Below are 21,531 nucleotides of genomic sequence, written 5' to 3' on the forward strand. Positions count from 1 at the left end.
TCCATATAAGTCAACATCCTAGGGCAGAGAGTAGCAGGGAGAGAAGAGAAGAGTGGATCTAAGAAAGTCAACAAGATTATCAGGCACACTCAGGATTCTCAGAGGGTAGCTGAAGGAACCCAGGAGCCTAGAACTCTTCACTAAGCCCAGCACTCTTGGCATAATAGATGGACACTAGAAATGCCATTTTAGTATGACATGGCATGAAACTGGCATTCTCTGCCAGTTCTATTTCTCTGGTTTAGGCAGTCAAACTCAACACTGGAAAACATCAAAAGGTCTCTTGGCACAACATGCAAGGCAAGGGAATCTCCTAGGCAAGAAAAGGTGAGCTTCAGACTCATCTCAGAGACCATTTGGTACTCTGGTTTATCTCTGTTCAAACTTCTGAGATGTGCTGAAAATCGGGCTTCAAGGTAGAAGTAGAATCTGCAAATGGCCCTTGGTTCCAGCATTTATTCTAGCTATTTCTTTCTTTGTTAGCTTAGTTGTATCTTCATCCCCACTGGCCTAGCCAATCAACCTGCCTGCTTGATCCAAATCTATACAGTAAAGCTAAACATCCTAAAAGCCTACTTTAATAACTGTTCTTATCACATATACATGTAAGATGTACCCCCGCATTTGTCTTTCAATTTATTACTCATATCAGTGACTATTAGTGTATGTGATGCTGATTTCTAAATGATTTGCTACACCACTCCTTAAAAACTGATTATTGCCACATTTTCAACCCTGACTGTTTTAGTGCCCCAACCACAAAAGAAAAAAAGAAAAAGAAAGAAATACTCAAACCTTGTGATTTTTCACCTGCAGAATTGTTGGGGTCATTGCCAGGCTCCGATCCCGACTTCCAGTCAGTGCTGCCCACACTCCTTGCCGATATCACAAAGGTAAGTGAGCTTATTGTTCTTTCGTTCTTCAAATAGGAACGAAGCTTTCCATAAGAAAAAAAAAATCCACTTAAGGACTGAACAGAACAAAATCTTCTTTGCAATGCTAATTATATTTTTTTTCTGTTTTTTACAGGCAGTACTTGGTTGCCATTTATATTTTCTGTGTTAATAGGATACAACTTACTTTTCAAATACCCTAAAATTCAAAATTCTCTTCACCATAGTTAGATCTTTGTTTCAGTTAGTGTCAGGACTTGCTGTTTTGATAAAACAAACACATGTTCATGAACTGAAAAGAATACTTAAAGCAGAATATATAATTTAATTTTGACTTTGAGAAATAAATGTAAGCATAGGTTTACTTTATAAGTTTGTTCTTAAATCTTAAGGTCTTACCTTTATTTATCTGTGAGGATTTTATAAGTATAATGTCTTCAAAAGTAAAAATAATAAATTCTGCAATAATTTTTATATTTCATTTAAAGCTATATCCATTTAATTTATGCCAAAAACTGGGATATTGATAAGTGAAAGTGCTAACTAGGCTCTATTCCCTCTTTAAATGAAGGAATTCATAAATTCAAACATGATTGTCAATTCATCGTATTTCAGTTTTTAGTTAACCCTACCTAGGCAGATTCAGTTAGTCAAGAAGGCAGTTGATCATATTTTACCACTGTATCAATGCATGTTTTCCTTTCAGGACAAATTTCTGTATTACATCCTATATCAAAATCCATCGTAGATTCAAATCAACTATAACATGATTTGCTTATATTTAAATGAAGGAAAAAAATAGAGTGTAACCCTTCCCACATACAGGGAAATGTCACTTCTTAACATCTGTCTTTCTAAACTCATTCTTTAGGACGCTACTTTGAGTCCAGAACTTCCTCTTGATCAATCCAGGCTTGAGACAGTGGACAAAACAGGACACAGTACTCCTGGTGAGTTTTTTTTTTTTTTTTTTTTACCACAAAGTCTATGTTAGCTGACGACCTCCTCTTTGAGGAAACCATCTATGACACTCCCTCCAAGACCAGTGACAAAGTCATCCTTGACCCAGGACAAGGTTTCCTCACACCAGCATTTCCAGCAGAAAAGCAGTCCATTTAACCTCTTCTGCCAGTGTCCTTCCCTTAGCTCTAGGCCCTGGGCCCGCACAGAGCACTGACACCCCTTCCCTGATGGATCTGGTGAAAGAAACTGAAATCAAAGCCGTACCAAATGCTACCCACACAAAATAGCCACCTCTATGAGGCTTCAAAACTAAAAGTCCATCAGGACAAGGTAGATCCTAAGACGAAAGTCCACAACAAGGGACTATGGCAACAGAGGATTGGGCTTTTACAATCGATATATGTCCTCTGTTCACCACTTACAGCCTGACCATTCATACCATCTGTTCTTCTGTGTGGTTTCTTTCATGCCAATTAGCTCATGTGTAATTGATAAGTAAGAATGTCAGTAAACATTGAAATCCTCTTGGTTCACTTTTGAACTTCTAAAAATGTTTATTTTTGAGACAATAGAATTAAGCTTTATCACAGTTGAAGAGAAATTTTTAGCAATTTATGAAGACCTTAAGAAAAAAAATGAAAATTCTGTAGCAGAGTCTTATTTAGTGCAAGAAGGAGTTGATTTAGTGCCTTTAAGAACTCCTATGCTTTCCACTTTATACAGCTGTATGTTGAAACTGTAGGTAAAAACGTCTTTAAGGAAACATGAACCCCAGGTTATAAGGCTGATGAGGAGGCACTATGGTTCTAAGTGCAAATGACAGTAAAGATTTGTTATGGTTTATATTTTTAAATTTTTTCCATTCTTTAAAACATTCTTTTATTCAACTATAATTAACACACAGTGTTATGTTAGTTTCAGGTGTACAGTATAATGATTCCACAATTCTATACATTTCTCAGTGCTCAATAATATATGCGTACTCTTAATCTGAGTTATCTATTTCACCGACCCCCCAGGCACCTACCATCTGGCAACCTACAATTTTTTCTCTGCGCTTAAGAGTGTGGTTTTTTTGTTAGTCTCCTTTCTCCTTTGTTCATTTGTTGTTTCTTATATTCCACATACAAACTAAATCATATGGTATTTGTCTTACTCTTATTTATTTAACTTAGCATTATACCCTCTAGATCCATCTATGTTATTGTAAATGGCAAGATTTCATTCTTTTTTATGACTAAGTAATATTCCATTATATATATATATGTATATTATGTATATATATGTATACATATATATATATATATAATGTGTGTGTGTGTGTGTGTGTATATATATATATATATCACATCTTCTTTATACATTCATCTATCCAGAGACACTTGGGTTGTTTCCATATCTTGGCTATTATAAATAATGCTGCAATAAACATGGGGGCACATACATCTTTTCAAATTAGTGTTTTAATTTTCTTTGGGCAAATACCCAATAGTGTAATTACTGGATCATATGGTAATTTTATCTCTAATTTTTTGAAGAAACTTTATACTGTTTTCCACATGGCTGAATAAGTTTGCATTCCCACCGAAAGAGCATGAGGGTTCCTTTTTCTCCACCTCCTTGCCAACACTTGTTAATGCTCGTGTTTTTTATTTTAGCCATCCTGAATGGTAGTCAAGTGATACCTCATGGTGCTTTTAATTTGCATTTCCCTGATGAGTAGTGATATTGAGCAACTTTTCATGTGTCTATTAGCCATATGTATGTTTTCTTTGAAAAAATGTCTATTCAAGTCCTCTGCCCATTTTTTAATTGGATTATTTGGGTTTTTTTGTGTTGAGTTGTATAAGTCTTATATATGTTAGATATTAACCCCCTATCAGATATATCATTTGCAAATATCTTCTCCATTTGGAAGGCTGCCTTTTTGTTTGGTTGATGGTTTCCTTTCTGGAAAAAATGTGTCTATAGCAGATGTCAAATTACTGTGCTATGGCTGATGTTTTTTAAATACGATTGTTACTGTTTTAGTTAGGACTCTCTTTTCAAAATTCTACACGTTTTGAGTGATCAACCTCAATCCTATTTTCCTCATAAACTCTATGTGCAATTAGTATGCAATTTTGTGAGATACAAGGGTTTTCACAAATACATATATGGCATGGAAGAAGAACCACCCATACAGATTATGTTTGGCTTACATGATTACCAGTGAATTAATGTCAACTGCATGATCCAATTACTTATTGCTGCATTATAAACCATCCCCAAAGTTTGTGGCTTAAAACAGCAATAATTTATTTTGCTCATAAATCTGAAATGTGGGCAGGGATCAGTGAGAACAGCTTTTTCATGCTCCATGTTGTGTCAACTAGAGTATCTCAAGCTAATGGGTATTGAACATCTTTGTCCAAGTTGGTTCACTCACATAGCTGGCAAATCAGTAGTCAACCATGGCTGTTGGCTGGTTGGTGGGGGGTGGAGTGGGGCTCATTTATTTTCTATGTAGGACTCTTCAACAGGGCTGCTTGGACATCCTTAAAGCTTGGCAGCATGGGCTCAAAGAGTTAATATGGCAAGAGGCAGAAGGTAGAAGCCTTCACTCTCTTCACTACTCAGAATCAGTGTCACTGCCTCCCATTGTAATGGCTAGACAGACATAGAGCTTATCTCAATTCAGGGGGAAGGAACATAGACCTTATCTCTTGATGGGAGAAATTTCAAAAACTTTAAGGCCATTTATAATCAACTACAATCCACATCAACCACTATTATGACTTTCTAATTATTTAACAGTTGATTGTATAAGACAAAACAAACCTTTTTGTTTGATAGTAAATGCTCACTGGATTCCTTTCTTTCATTATGATATCATAAAACCTTATTAAAGATCAGCATTTCAGGTAGATTAATAAAAATAACACTATATGATGAGTATGTTATTGTACTTTCAAAATTGCTTTACTGTTTTCATTATATTTATATATTCCTTCCACTCATGATTATCCTTTAGAGCACTAAAGCAGGAAGGAATCTGAGACATAATCTAGTTCAGCCACTGTGCTTCATGGATAAGAAAATCAAAACTAGAAATGTGAGGTGCTTTGCTCAAGGTCATGCTGTAGCTGATTGCATAGCCAAGACTATCTGTCAGGTTTCCTCCACCTACTAAATTATGTTTAGCTTAAGTAACCCTCATTAAAAAAAAATATTCCCTCAAATTTGCTTTGCCTTCCGACCACAGCTTCTTTTCTGTCTCTGTCACTATGCTGTCAGTTGTTTTTTAGTTTCACCAGTTTCACCTCTAACTGTCCACTACAAGGACACAACTTCCACAAAAATCACTGGTGGCTTCCTAATCAATCAATTTAGCAGCCTCATTTCCATCTTTATTTTACATGGTATTTCTGGCAAGGGCTTCTGTTGACCACTCCCTTCTTGAAACTCCTTCTTCATTTGGCTTCCACAAAATGATTTCTTGGTTCTTCTCATATTTCCTGATTCCTCCTCCTCAACTTCCTGCACTGGGGCTTATTATTAGATTTTTTTACACGTGGGGGAAGGGCAGAGAGAGATTGGGAGAGAGAGAATCCCAAGCAGACTCTGTGCTGTCAGCACAGAGCCAGACACAAGGCTCGATCTCATGAATCCCCGAGATCATGACCTGAGCCAAAATCAAGAGCCAGATGCTTAACCAACTGAGCCACCCAGGCAAAAAAAAAAAAAAAAGTCAAAAAACTCTTTTGGAGTAATAAAACAATTTTGGAACTAGGTAGAGGTGGTGTTTTGTACAGCATTGTGAATTTATGAATTCATGATTACTGAATTGTTCACTTTAAAATTTTGTTATTTTCCTTTTTTCTTTTTTTTAACATTCATTTTTTTTAATCTTTATTTTTGAGAGAGAGAGAGAGAGAGAGAGAGAGAGAGAGAGACAGAGTGTGAGTGGGGGAGGGGCACAGAGAGAGGGAGACACAGAATCCGAAGTAGGCTCCAGGCTCTGAGCTGTCAGCACAGAACCTGACACAGAGCTCAAACTCACAAACCATTAGATCATGACCTGAGCTGAAGTCGGATGCCCAACTGACTGTGCCACCCAGGCACCCCTAACATTCATTTTTGAGAGACAGAGAGACAGAGTGTGAGTGGGGGAGGGGCAGAGAGAAGGAGACAGAATCAGAAGCAGGATCCAGGCTCTGAGCTGTCAGCACAGAGCCCAAAGCAGGACTTTGAAGTCACAGATGGTGAGATCATGACCTGAGCTGAAGTTGGACGCTGAACCGACTGAGCCACCTAGGTGCCCCCAAAATTTTATGTTTTTTTAACCTCAATAATTTTTTTTAAAAAAAACAGATGAATCTGTAGGGAAAATTGTATACAAAATAAACAGTATAAAGTTCTTTAAGTTTGCTTTGGGTAGCTCATGAGTTTGCCTCTGAGTTTCTTAGCACTTCCTTCACTGGAGATGCATAATGAATTCCAAAGCACAGTTCATTATAGCAGTTCTATGAGGGGCGAGGTGCTGATTGTCTGCCTTAATTGAAGGATTGATTTTAGAGTATCTAGAGGAACGAATGTGCTGCATAACTTTTAGTCAATGTTCCATAAATAAAAATTATATTTCATAACTCAGCTTTTGATTAGTATTGACCAAGAAGCACTGCATTTGCTGACATGGGCTTAAAGTGCAAATATTCTTGTTGCCAATTAAAGGCAGACCCATATGCTTTCATAATCAGCTCAGCTGGGAAGAGAAATGCCATGTCTTAGTGAAAAATGAAGATTCTAACTAAGAAGTATCCTGATAAAAAGGCATTTCACTTACATGGAAATGGGGAGGGGGGGGATGAACACTCTAGACAAGACCAAAGCTTCCCTCCCTCATAAGACAGTTCTGAGTCTCTCCCATGCATAGTAAAATGACAACTAGGACTCCAGAGTTCTGCACCATGGTGCAGAACTGAGATAATTTTAGCCTGGAAAATTTTTAAGGTTAGTGTCACCAAACGCCCACCAAGCCATTAAAATCTCAATAAAACACTCATAGAAATCTCTCAGTTTAAGCAGTTTGGTTTAGTAGTTAATCCCTTGAGATAAAGTACTTGCAAAATATGCCTCTAGAACACTAAATGAATTGTTATCTTGTATAAATTTCTGAGATCTCTCATTATTAACATTTTTTGTGGTAGTTGATCCTAAGCCATTTTTTCTTACAGAGCCAATTAATTGTTAAGATCACTCCTATTTCATAAAAATGAGAGTATAAAGTATCAGAGAAGCCCAGCATCTTATCTTCTTCATAACATGCATTCACCCAAAAATTTTATTAGGACACCTGGGTGGCTCAGTCAGTTAAGTGTCCGACTTTGTCTCAGGTTCTGATCTCACAGTTCGTGGGTTCAAGCCCTGCATCCGGCTCTGTGCTGACAGCTTGGAGCCTGGAGCCTGCTTCAGATTCTGTGTCTCCCTCTCTCTCTCTCTCTCTGCCCCTCCCCCACTGTGCTCTCTCTTTCTGAAAAATTAAACATTTAAAACAAAGTTTATCAACTTTTTTTACGTTTACTTATTTTTTGAGAGAGAGAGAGTGCCAGCAGGGGAGGGACAGAGAGAGAGAGAGAGAGAGAGAGAGAGAGAGAGACAGAGAATCCCAAGCAGGCTCTGCAATGTCAGTGCAGAGTGCAGTGCAGGGCTCAAGCCCACAAAACCGTGAGATCATGACCTGAGCTGAAACCAGGAGTCAGATGCTTAACCAACTGAGCCACCCAGACACCCCAGTTTTATCAACTGTTTTGTGGTTTGGTGTGGTTTTATTTGTTTTAGATGTGTGTAGGCAGCAATACATTTTTCTTTTCACTCATTAGAATCATCATGTGGTCTATCTCCTCAGTGTTCTGTCTTCCAAGTTACACTATTTTCATTTGCTGGACATTCCATTTAAGTTGTAAGCCAGATCTCTTAATAAATTGCGGTATTTTAAATGGTGAAGAAGCAGACTTCAGGCAGAGCTATTCTGCTACTGGACGTTGTTTTGTCTTTTATTCCACTGTATTAGTCTGGGTTCTCTAGAGAAATAGAATCAATAGGTTTATATCAATATCTATATCTGATTAATATCAGGAATTGGCTTATGTGGTTATGGAGGCTAAGAAGTCCCAAGGTATACACTCCAGCAAGCTGGAGACCCAGGAGAGCCAATGGCATGAGCTCCAGTCTGAGTTGAAGTCCAAAGGCAGGAAAACCAGGGCCTCAGTTCAGTCCAGCAAAGAGAGAGAATTCTTTCTCACTTAGCCTTTTGTCTGTAGTCAGACCTCCAACTGATTAGAAGAGGCCCATATTAGGGAGGGCAATCTCCTCTACTCCATCTACATATTCAAATGTTAACTGCATCCAGCAATGCCCTCACAAACATACCCAGAGTAATGTTTAACCAAATATCTGGGCACCCAGTGGCCCAGTCGAGTTGATACATAAAATTGGCTGTCACATCCCATCTAGGTAATACATGAAAATAACCACACATTTCTAAGTTTTCTTAATCTCACACAGCATTTGACTCCTTTGACAGGAGTCAGTGGGATGAGCTAAACTGAATGAACTCAACAGAGAACACAGCTGCTAACGTTCCACGAGGTTAAGGATTCAGTCTGTCTCTACTTTTTGCAATATCATCAGTGTCCAGCCAGATGCTTGGCACATACTAGGCAAGCGATTAATACATGTTGAGTGACTGAAGGAATAAATGAATGAATTTGTGTATCATAATACCTCCAGGGAAGTCAGAGTTGATAGGAATAATTTGATTATTTCCCTTTTTGCCCTACCTACTAAGAAGTTCTGAGAGAGCCAATTCAGTGATCCAGAAACAGTAGTCTGCTGTCTATTCTGTTCACACTACCCACCACTGCCAAAATACGTCCTCCATATTTATGCTTTTGTGACTTTGCACAAATTCTTTTCTCTCATGCCTATAATTCGCTTCCATTCTTTTAGCCTGATGATCTCCTACTCATGCTTTAAGTTCCAGCTAACATGCCACCTCCTCTGTGAAGCTTTCCCAACTGCTCTCTGAAAAGACTCATAATTACCATCTGTTCCCTGACTCCATAACGAAAAAGTATATATAGTGCCATCAACCATTTACCACTCAGTATTGAAATTATATATATGCATGTCTGGTATCCCCCCAAGACTGAATTCCTGAAATGAAACAACATGTTCAAAAAAAATATCCTGGGGCATCTGGGGGGCTCAGTTGGTTGAGCTACTGACTCTTGATTTGACTCAGGTCATGATCTCATGGTTCCTGAGTTCAAGCCTTGTATCAGGCTCCACGCTGACAGTGTGGAGCCTGCTTGGGATTCTCTCTCATTCCCTCTCTCTCTGCTCCTCACCTGCTTGTTCTCTCTCTCTCTCTCTCTCTCTCTCTCTCTCTCAAAATAAATGAATAAACTTTTTTAAAAATCCTGCCTCTAACCGCACTTAACACAGTGTCTGGCATATGACTGGGGTTTCATAACTATTTGTTATTGTTGTTGAACTTAATGAACCTATCTATCACTATTTTTAGTCTCAGACTGTAAACTGAGACTAAAGCTATGCCCCACTCTGTGTCAGTCCTCACACAGCTCAAGACAACCCTACATGTAAGGTGATGTAAAGTGATATTCCTCACAGGTAAATACTTTTATCAAAATAAGAGGGCTGAAGAACTTTAATCAGCTGCACCATGTACGATGTACTAACTACCACAAAGATTAACATGTAGGTATGAAGTGAAAGAAATATGTAGTCAGCCACTCTGCCAGCCAAAAACTTTTCATATCCTAACTGTTAATCATGAAGGCCTGGCAAAAATGTTATTTAAATCTCTCTACTTTAGGATGAAAGGATAATGGTTAAGACTTGGAAAGATTTCTAAGAAAAACTCAGCTGAACTTTAAACCACTGTGGTCAATATTTTTTTCCTTTTCTTTCTTGTACGTCTAAATTGAGGATCAAACAGTAAGCTTCTGTAATAGGAATACACTGCTGATAAAAATTGTTCAGAAGGATCCAAGAAGAACATACCATCTGAAGGAAGGACAGAATCGCTGTTCAGCAAAGGCTTGCAATTACACTTTGTCCATAGATGTAATCTTCACAATGCCTGGGGAAAGATCAACAGTGAACTGAAGTCCTTCCAGCTCTCAAATCCGGTCATTCTAGATTTAACCTAGATGTCAGGTGACATAGTACTGCCCTACAAAACTTAAGTTTGGGAAATTCAGTGCCCTGCCCCAAATTTCGGCAATTTCCAAGAAAATTTGTGTTCTGACTTTCTGCCTTCTAAGGATTTCATATTACTCCCCTGCTGCACCACACTGGTCAGCCCTCTACTCTCTCAAAACGTCCCTCATGGACTATTCCTTTTCCAGGCTCTTCCCAACTCCCTCTTCAAATTATGATCCTACCGTTTTATGCAGAATAGTAATCTGTTTAATCTCTTTCTATCATTTGCCTCAACTGAGACCACATGTTTTAAATTCCGCCAATCCTGCAAAAACAACAGCAGGCAGAAGCAGTTGCCATTAGAAATTGCATCTTTTGGGGCTCCAGGGGTCTCAGTCGGTTGAGTGTCAGACCTTGGCTCGGGTCGTGATCTCATGATTCGTGAGTTTGGTTCACGCGTTCAAGCCCCGCATCAGGCTCACTGCTGTCAGTGCAGAGCCCACTTCTGATCCTCTCTCTCTGCCCTGCCCACCTCTTTCTCTCTCTCAAAAATAAGTAAAACATTCTTTTTAAAAAAGAAATTTCATCTTTCCCTTCCTTCCACCCTCACAGTCGTCACTTGACCACACTCGCTCACATTCAGAGGATGCTAGGTTCTAAGCAGTGTTCAGTAACTCTCAGCAACTTCATCTCACCTTCCTGCCACCACTGCTTCTTCTTTCCTCCTTCCTCAGGGGAGCTCTCTTTTTCCTTCGTATCACTTAAGTTCACTGTCTGGTTTTACCTCATTTGGCACTGGTACACATTGATTTTTCTTTTCCAAGGGCCCCATATAGATTCCCTACAATTCTTTACATGAGAGACTGGCCCATCACAGATGAATTGCAGGGGTACTGTAGGCCACAGACCCAAGCCGACTCCATGTGCCAGTATGCCAGAGTGAAAAGACTTCAACAAGTTCACCTGGTTAGCAGTGGCTCTCTGGGATGTCGTGCTTATTTATGCCATGCTTGTTAGGTACAGGGGATAAAATGGTAGATAAAGCATACACTCCATGACTGTCATGGTTTGAGTCCCCCACAAAACAGATCCTCAGATAAGGATTTGATTATAAAGAGGTGTTTTGGAGATGATCCCAGGAAACAAGGATCCCAGTAAAGGAACAGGGAACTAAAACAAGAAAGGGAAGGAAACCAATACAGACAATTAGCCCTGTGACCACTGGAGCTCATCAAAGGTGTGTTGGTAAATTTTTAATAACCGATCCTAAAAAGGGGGATCAGGGATATATATGCACACAAAAGTTTATTACAAAATTTGGCTGATACAAAAAATACTGTGTAGGGGCACCTGGGTGGCTCAGTTGGTTAAGTGTCCAACTCTTGATTTTGGCTCCGGTCATGATCTCATCATTCATGAGATCAAGCCCCATGTCAAGGTCTGTGTGCTGACATCGAGGAGACTGCTTGGAATTCTCTCTCTCTCCCTCTCTCTCTGCCCCTCCCCCACTCATGCTGCGTGCATTCTCTCTGTCTTTCAAAACAAATAAACTAAAAAAAAAAGGATGCACAATTTATGAATTATATGTATATGTATATTTATTATTATTATCAATTCTACATAGTCAACTGATTTTCCTAAGGAAATAATATTTAAACTGAGATCTGAATAACAGGAAGACAAAAACAAAAATTGGGGAGGCCTGGTGAAGAATGTTTTGGGCTGAGGGGAGTAGGGGACGCTGGAAGTAGTGTGGCAAATTGAAGGAAAGCCAAGCCAATGTAGCTAGAGCACAAGGAGTTGGAGAGAGTTAGAAAACAGTGAGGCTCTAGAAATGCAGAGCTTTATAAGCCCTGTTTATAATCATTAAAGGGTTGTAAGAAAAGGAATGATACATCAAATCTGAGTTTAAATAGATCTTACTGCATTATGGAAAATTGGCCGGAGGTGGGAAAATCCAAGCAATCAATTAGAAGAGTCTTAACAATCTGGGCTAGAAATGTTGATAGCTTGGACTTGGGTGATAGAAGGGGAGATGAACAAAAGTGATTTGATTGAGTGGTATTTAAGAGGTAAAATCATTATGAAGAATTCTGAAGCCATGAATAGGTTCAGCAAGAAAGCCTGACCTGATTAATGAGCAGTGTCTGTTACAGGTTTCTCAGTGGGAAGTGGTTATGTATGTGTCCGGAGTGACTGTACTAGGCTAGTGAACTCTCAGGTGTCCAAATATTTCCTTCCTGTCACCACTTTATGGTCATGCAAGTAGCAAGCACATGCTTGCAGAAGCCAGCCTTTGCTGGTTCTCAGATCCTTGACGTGGTCACTTTTATCACTCCCATCCATTTTTGTTGGCTTACATTTACATAAAGAGGAAGATTGATAAGTATCCACTATTGGCAATGCGTTTGATTACTCTGTCCAGTATTTTACAGAGAAAATAAGAGACCAATAAATATAGGAAACTATGCTGCATAAATAAGTAAATATAATGATTCATAGGGACTCAGGAATTTTCTTTTTGACCTGCTTTAGGAAACTATTTCCAAGATTACTTTATTTTTTTTTAATGTTTATTTACTTTTGAGAGAGAGAGAGCATGGGGGATGGGTAGAGAGAGAGGGAGACACAGAATCTGAAGCAAGCTCCAGTCCCTGAGCTGTCAGCACAGAGCCCGACGTGGGGCTGGAACCCACGAACCACAAGATCATGACCTGAGCCAAAGTCAGACACTCAACCGACTGAGCCACCCAGGTGCCCTCCAGATTACTTTAAATCTATCGAGCTAGTAGCATCTATGTGGACTTGATCCCCCTTTAAAGGTTCCATCTTACGGGCGCCTGGGTGGCTCAGTCGGTTGGGCGTCCGACTTCAGCCCAGGTCATGATCTCACGGTTTATGGGTTCTATGCTGACAGCTCAGAGCCTGGAGACGGTTTGAATTCTGTGTCTCCCTCTCTCTCTGTCCCTTCCCTACTCACACTCTGTCTCTCTCTCTCTCTCAAATATAAACATTGAAAAAAATGTTTAAAGGTTCCATTTTAACAACCCCATGGTTTTTGTTTGTTTACTTTCAGTTTTTGGTATCTGTCATATTTTTCACTTATGGTATAGCATCTGCCTTGCCCCTTCTCATTTCTTGGAGTGGCCGCTCGCACACTGCAGTTGTATTTGTATTTCACTCAGTGTAGCTGAAATGGCAGCACCGCACCGGTGCCAGAAAACCAGCAGCTCTTGGCTCAGCAAGAAGTGTGCCCCACACCACCGAGCACTGCGGCCCCTTCACAGATGATCTGGACGCCGTCTTGCTTCTGTTTCCTTTCACACTTGGTGGCCCTGAAACAATGAGAACAAACTTGGTGAGCTCTGGTCCCTGGATCATCCCTCAGTGGAAAAGAGCTCTAATGACTAGGAGAATGTCTCTGCATGAATAAGCCCTGAGATGAATTTGAAAACTAAGCCATTGTAGCAACTTTAACAGAAATCTTAACTTAAAAACATATCACTCCATCATTACATGTGGACAATAGAGAAAGTTTTCAGAAAGAAAAGTAAGGCAAAAAGAAGAAAGATTAAGGTGACAATGCATGGGGAAAATATTTTAGGAAATACATCACCATCAATAACGCAATGCTATCATTAGGATAAGGACACACAGCCACATATGTCTGCAATGTTTCCAAGACCTAGATTTAGGGGTAAATTAAAATTTCTTGTTGGACAACTCTTAATTACAACAGGACCAGGACTTCAGCAGGATTGTTCAAGCAGAGAGAATAGTTCTGAAAAAGATTAAGTTCACACTAGATGACAGTGCACTTTCCATTATTTTCATATTTTCTTTTTGTTCTTAATGTTTTATTTATTTTTTGAGGGAGAGAGAGAGCGCGCGCACAGAGTGGGAGGGGCAGAGAGAGAGGGGCACAGAGGATCCGAAGCAGGCTCTGCACTGACAGCCTGATAGCAGTGAGCCCTTTGTGGGGTTCAAACTCATGAACTGCGAGAGCCAGAGTCAGTAGCTCAACCCACTGAATCATCCAGGTGCCCCTCCATTATTTTCTTTATTCAAGACCTTCATATATGAAATAGGAACAGTGTAAGATTTTATGTATAACATATGAAGACTACTTAAAATGTTTTTCTGGACGAAGCTTTTGAATATAACTGTCTTAGGTCACAGGAGAAGAAAATCAGTGAGAAGCAGAGGCATTAAAGAAGGCACACACAGAGCTGTACATGGGTCCCAAAGGGAGCATAGGACTTTGCCAAAGAAAAGGGAGATGACCCTCCAAGTAGATTACGTTTCATGGGAAAAAATGCAAAGGTTGGGGTATGATATAGAGAAATGTATACATAAAGGATACAGATAAGCAGGGCCTTAAAAGTCAGAAAAAAGTTTCTTCTGAGTTTTCAGGAAATAAAGGAGAATGATGAAAATGGGGCTTAGGAAAGTTAGTCTGGCCACAGCTTGGTGGATGAAAAGTAGTGAGGGATTTTGTCCCATATCTGATGTAAAGCTTCAGGGCCATGGTTGAGGGGAAGAAAGAAGAGATACGAAAGATTTTATTTTAAAAACTAAAATAAAGTTTAAAAATAAAATAAAGTTTTAACATAACATAACATAACATAACATAACATAACATAACATAGCATAACATAAACCAGGGACTACTTTAGATACTGATGGGTAGAGGAGAAGGATGGATTAAAGGGTCTGGATCATCACAGAGTTGAACACCTCCGTGGTCATCCATGTTATTCATGAGATACCAAATTTCTCCCCACCTTAGAATTAAAAGCCTAATAGAACATAAGGATAATATATTCTCTGTATGTGTCTCTCTGTGTCTCTTTCTTCCCTCTCCTTCCCTTCTTCTCTTTCTGTCTTTGAAAATCAATACAAGTCCGAGAAAAGGAGTTTTCTAGTATGCATTAGGAAGCCTCCACTTAAGTGAGTAGAATTTTACACAGAGCTAAATTGAACCTTACATACAGGTAAGTTAAATGTTCACTACGGTATTAGTCAGGGTTCTCCAGAGAAATAGAACCAATATGGTGTGTGTGTGTGTGTGTGTGTGTGTGTGTGTGTGTGTATGTATGTATGTATGTGCAGAGTGGGAGAGAGAGAGAGAGAGAGACATAGAAAGAGACAGACAGAGATTAAGATTTATTTTAAGGAATCGACATGCAGTTATGGAGGCTGACAAGCCTAAGTCTGCCGGATAGATAGGCAGGCTATAGACCCAGGGAAGAAGTAAGCTTGCAGAATTTCCATTTCCTCTGGGAAGGACAGATTTTTTTTGTCTTTTGGTTATTTTTTAAATGTTTTTAATGTTTATTTATTTTTGAGAGAGAGAAATAGAGACAGAGCATGAGCAGGGAAGGGGCAAAGAGAGAATCTGAAGCAGGCTCCAGGCTCTGAGGTGTCAGCACAGACCCCAACACGGGGCTCTAACTCACGGACCTCAAGATCATGACCTGAGCCGAAGTCAGATGCTTAACTGACTGAGCCACCCAGGTGCCCCAGTCTTTTGGTTATTTTTAATTAAAGCCTTGAACTGGTTGGGTGAAGCCTGCACACAATAGAGAGGGAAGTCTGCTTTACCCAGAGTCTACTGGTTGAAATGTTAATTTCATCTAAAAAATACCTTCATGGAAACATCTAGAATAATGTTTGACCAAATATCTGTTTACTATGCCCAGCCAGCTTGATGCATAAAATTAACCATCACAGTATGTTTTGAATGAGCTCTGCATAGTAGGTTAAAAAACAGAGGGTGCTTCATACATTAGATCTGCCAAAAAAAAAAATTGCAAAGCCAGAACTAGAACAGGTAGAATCAGGTCATAATTTGGACAATTCATCTGGTACAAGGGAAAAACACGTTGCCTGATGGAATGCCCTTAATAATAATGGAAAAGATGTATGTCATTAGTGATAATAGGTACTCAGTATTTGTAGAATTGAAAGGAGCTTATGGTAGAAGAAAAAGGGGCAAGAAATACACACCTCGCAATGGAATGAGATTAAAGGGAAAGCTGTCCAGAAGAAAGCCATGACAGGAGAGGTACAGGGTGACAAGGCTAGATGGGCAGAGTGGCATCTAACCAATTTCACAGTCACCCATTTCCACCATGTATCCCTTCCCAACTTACTGGGCTATGATGCATTCATAGCTACGAGGATCTCTGTCTCATACACCTTTATCTGGACTCATGTAAGGTGATAGAACTTGCGGGGGGGGGGGGGGAAGGCAAGTGATGCTGCCCCTCTTTTGTCTGCCTTTACAGAGAATATGAGGCACCAGTCATGCAAATAATTTGAGGCCAGAGAGTAACCAGGAGCAAACAAAGCCACTTTTGAGACTATGGGGAAGGCATGTCACCTTGGATTCAATTGTGGAGAATCACAGTTTTACCAAATAATCAGCACTTTAATCAAAGAAGCAACTCTTGCGCTGAAGGAAAATGACATCTCTAGCAATCTTCAAGTAGAAATAGGAGTGGCATTTTGTAAGGGGATTGGAGGATATGGATAGAAACTCCCATGAATAGTCTCCTGTAGGTTTTCAGTTTTAAGAAGATGAAATTGCAGAGGCACCTGGGTGGCTCAGTCAGTTGAGCTTCCCACTCTTGGTTTTGGCTCGGGTCATGATCTCACAGTTCATGAGTTCGAGCCCCACATCGGGCCCTGTGCCATCAGCAAGGAGCCTGCTTGGGATTCTGTCTCTCTCCCTCTCTCTCTGCACCTCCCTCACTTGTTCTGTCTCTCTCAAAATAAATAAACAAACTTAAAAATTAAAATATATATATATATGAAACTGAATTTCTAAAGGTGTCAGTAGATTACAAGTTAGGTGCCGTGGTCAGTTTATACAAGGGGAGTCTACACAGGCAGCTGAGCAAACTTTCGCACTTGTCGTGCAGTTCTATTCAAAGTGGCAGGTCCCATCCTCCTTTGCATCTGACGTTAAAAATGCAAATGTCAGGAAAATGGGCCCCTGATCTTTAAATAGATCCTATTCCTCTCAGGAGAGAAAAAAAAAAAAAAAAAAAAAGAACATCTTTTGACCACTGAGTAAACCAAAATATAAGAGGATTTTCAGTTTCTCCTACCTCTATTTTTGTTGCTTGGCAATGATCAAGGTAGAAAAATAACAACTCTCCATTGCTAGTTGGCAAGTTCTTTGTATTGTCAGGTTAGTAGAATCCTTGCCAGAGCATGCATATGAGATTTCTGCTATTTGGAATGTTGAAACAAGTGCTAATCCACAAGATTTTAATAAAATGCTTAGTACGTATCATCCAAAGTCAGCATGTACAAAACTTACCAAACTTTATTTATAGAAATGGAACAAATTAAAAAGCATTTGCAGAAAGAGAAATAAATACATATATTTGTATTTATCTATCTGTTTGTTTGTTTTGAATGAGCATATGTTTAGAGTGTAGGAAAATTTATCTCTCTAGAATCTCCATCCAGACCTTCATTGTGTATGATGACACATTTCCTATTGATTAGAGTCTCTACATGAGAGTTTGCCATAATTTTCATCTGGTCTTCTAGTGGTACATTTGTGACATTTTTTTAATGATCTTTTGGGAAATTTCTTCAACTTTGAAAGCCAGAGTGACTCAAGGGTACTAAGCAAATGATGTGTACCACTTTTTGTTTAAGCATATTTTGACTGTTACGCTTAGAAAGAAGTGGTTACAGTACCTATAATGTTTTACAGTATTCAAGGCGCAGGGCAAGAGGTATTACAGCTGCAAGGACTGGGCAGTGGAGACGAAGAGGAAGCCTAGAAGGAAAATGAAATAGAAAGTATACAACTGAGGGGCGCCTGGGTGACTCAGTCAGTTTAGCGTCTCTTGGCTTCTACTAAGGTCATGATCTCACGGTTCCTGTGTTCGAGTCCCACATGGGGCTCTGTGCTGACAGCGCAGAGCCTGCTTGGGATTCTCTTTCTCTCTTTCTCTCTGCACCTCCCCTGTTCACTTGCTCTCTCTCAAACTAAATAAATGAACATTAAAAAAGAAAGAAAGAATACAACTGAAATAGCTAAAAGGGCCTTTTAACTGTTGGGAATACTTGTTTTAACCATGGGACCTGGAGGGCAGCAAAAGAGATGCTGAATGAGAAGAATGACCTTGGAAGTAAAACAGCAGTGGGAGGTGCTGGGCAGGAAGGGTGAAACACCAGTACTGGCAATGCAGGGCCCTCCTAGAGGGGAGGACGGCTTGCAGCTGGAGGATTTCCCTGGGAGAATGCAATCAAGAGAGTAATGCTTGATCGAGGATCAGCAGTGGGACAGAGCATCTCCTAGTTCAGGGAAAAGAGAAAAGCAGAACTGACTCAAGGAAGCAGATTCATCTTGTAAATTGGACATAGACACAGTAACCCCTGCACTGTGCACCTGTAATTTGCTAACTTTCTTATAAACTTTACTCATGATTCCAGCTTTGCCCTAAGCGGGTATTTGGAATGACTGCCCATGGAAGTGAGAGTAAAAAAATTAAGGCAAGATTTTAATGTTAGACTGAAGTACAGAAAGGTGACCCTACCCATCTTCCTGGGGGATATCAGAGGGGGGAAGATGGGTGGGAGACCCTTGCTGAAGGCCCAGCTGTATTTCATTCAGGCAAACCTTTTCACCCAACACCTCTCCCAATGAGCGTTTTTCTTCCTTGGAAAAGGGAAGTTAAGCATAACCATAGAAAAATAGGAGTATTGCAATATCTAGGCCCTAACTGCCTTAATACTCATTATGGAAAATGGAATCTCTACCTGGCATTCATGACTCATGGATGAGTGCCCTGAATTCCTAGCTAAAAAAAGAAAAAGAAAAAATGATTTTGAAAAGACTTTCCTGAGACTTAATTATACATGAAAAGCCTCATTTCTGGAGCAATGTAATCCATTGCTTCATCATATACAAAAGATATTAAACTCTTGTTTTCAGGAGAGTCATCTGAGGTTTTGGAGGTTTGTAGGCTTGTTTTGTTTGTTTTGTTTTCGTTTTCCAGTTTGCAGCCTCCACACACAGGCAAATGAATTTCTCAATTCATTTCTCCTCAGGAAGTCTCACTTTCTCTCTTCACTGATGGAACTGTTTGCTTCCTCTCACGAACCACAGGCTTGGGGCACCTGGGTGACTCAGTGGGTTGGGCATCCGACTTCGGCTCAGGTTATGATCTCAAATTTCATGAGTTGGAGCCCCGTGTCGGGCTCTGTGCTGACAGCTGAGAGCTTGAAGCCTGCTTTGGATTCTATGTCTCCCTCTCTGTCTGCCCCTCCTCCGGTCTCTCTCTCTCTCTCTCTCTCTCTCTCTCTTTCAGAAATAAACAAACATTAAAAGAATTACAAAAAACAAAGCACAGGCTGGCCAAGAGATCCTGTGTGACACGATATACAGTTTGTAGCAACATGCCTGTAAGGGTATCTTTCAGCCCTCATTATTTTGCTTGGTAATAACAAGTTGTATTACCAGTGTCATTCTCTTGTACTCTGAGGCCACTTTTCCAATTTCGAATTTTCTTGGCAAACCCGTGGCCTACAATAAAATATCCTTATGTAGACTCCCATATCTATCTGTATCTTCAGTGGCCTCACCACCAATTCAAAGCCCATTTTACAAGGATTTGATGGACATAGTTTTTTCCTCAGACTTTATTGTAATAATTATTGAGACCTCCAGCCTATACTGGAATATCAGGACTCTTCAGAATCCCCTCTCATGAATTCCTGCAAGACTCACCTGACTTTTTCTCTTTCTTCTTCCTCTCAACCTAATCTCAACTCCCCCTCTGTACATGTGTAATGTGTAGAACCCAAGCAGAGCTGGTCTAGGGTACAGTGAGTAAGACACTAGCCTCATGCACAAAATTTCAAAGGGAACAAAAAAACTTGGTAGTCATATTTAAATGTAAAATTTCCAAAACCAAATAAATGCAAAAAGTCATGATGAACAAAATACCAAAAATGTTTTAAAATTTTCTTAAGTGTTTATCTTTTGAGAGAGAGAGAGCAAATAGAGGAGGAGGAGACAGAGAGGGAGACACAGAATCTGAAGAAGTCTCCAGGCTCTGAGCTGTCAGCACAGAGCCCTACATGGGGCTCGAATCCACGATCTGTGGGATCATGACCTGAGCTGAAGTCATATGCTTAACTGACTGAGCCACCCAGGCACACTAAAATATCAAAATTTTAAATGAAGAAAGCTGTTGTTTATTTTACAACCTTGCATCATTGTATTAAATGAACAGTCATTTCTAGTCCACCACTGTTCCTGCCCGTGTTGCCCTTGTCTACCCCTTCAGGCAAACTTTTAAGGGTTGACATAGCTGTAAATGGATTGGAACGACATGGGGCTTCACATATGCTTTTGGATTGTAGTGCTTTTATTAACTTTGTCTAGGTGGTTAAAATCTGGGAGGATAATTATGATCAATGTGTGCAGGGCTGCCCATTTTTCCTTTTGCCTCAGGATCCAGTAGGCCCAGCACACACAGAACTAAGCCTTGCTAAAACCATGTTCTTTCTACAAGCAGAATTGCTCTCCAAGCTTTGTCTAGCATCCTAGGGCCAGAAAACAGAGTGGTAGGGTTGAAAGAGCCCAGATAATGACATAAACAATATAAACAGGGGCATTTATAAGGATGATAAAAGAATCTGTTGTAAATCAATCAAGCATTATTTTGGATGAGAAATGTATTAATTTTTCCATGCATTTATTGAAATATAAATACTTTTCAGTAGGGTTCTAGAATCAGCTTTCTATTTTCTCTTCCCTAATGACTCCACTGGTCTATTTAAGATTATAATCTCTGATCTGGTCCCACCTGGAAAATGCTGGCTCCCTGTGCCCATTCCTGGATTGGCCAGGTGATTCTGTTGCCCAATGCCTCCTCACTCATTGCAGTCCTGTGTCCTGGGCCTCTCTGCTCTCTGCTCACTGCATCCTCTCTGCCAAGGCCAGCATTTTAAAGTCTCTTTTTGGTGGGGAGCATCCCTTCCTTACTTGACTCATAGCAGTCAGAATCCAACCAGAAAGAAACAGAAACTACTTCAGGCATGAGGTTGCCATTTTTATAGGTCAAAAGAGTCACACATCAGTAGTTTATAACGGTTCAAACTACTTACAAGAAAGGGACTTTAATGCAGGGAATGTGTTACTCATATAGAGGAAGACCAAGAGGCCAAACAAAAAGGTTACCCAAAGATTAAGAAGGGCAGGCACCATTCCTGCCCCTAGCCTAAAGAGATAAAAGCAGCAAGTGGTATTACCAGAATCCAGTTTATCTGGGGAAAGCTGGAAGCCTGGAGTACCTAATCCAGTCGGAGCTGGAGACACAGAGAAGAGAGAATTGTTGCCAGGACAGTGACTTGAAGCCCACGGAGAGGAAAAGAAATAGCCCCCACTTTTTCCGACCCCTGCCTGCCAGTGCTCACGTTGACCAAACCTACC

General features: G+C 40.0%; 1 protein-coding gene across 3 annotated transcripts in view; it reads left to right on the forward strand.

Moving 5' to 3' along the window:
- Window positions 1–21,531, forward strand: part of IMPG1 (interphotoreceptor matrix proteoglycan 1) — a 130,932-nt gene that overhangs the window by 58,723 nt on the left and 50,678 nt on the right. For all 3 annotated transcript variants that reach the window (XM_019442698.2, XM_019442697.2, XM_019442696.2), the window contains 2 exons: window positions 817–893; window positions 1,765–1,843. In XM_019442698.2, coding sequence (XP_019298243.2) covers window positions 817–893; window positions 1,765–1,843 — 156 coding nt within the window. The remainder of the gene's footprint in view (window positions 1–816; window positions 894–1,764; window positions 1,844–21,531) is intronic.

The sequence above is a fragment of the Panthera pardus genome, unplaced genomic scaffold (genome assembly GCF_024362965.1).
Source record: "Panthera pardus isolate Hobbes unplaced genomic scaffold, ASM2436296v1 HiC_scaffold_17, whole genome shotgun sequence".
In the NCBI taxonomy this organism is placed as follows: Eukaryota; Metazoa; Chordata; class Mammalia; order Carnivora; family Felidae; genus Panthera; species Panthera pardus.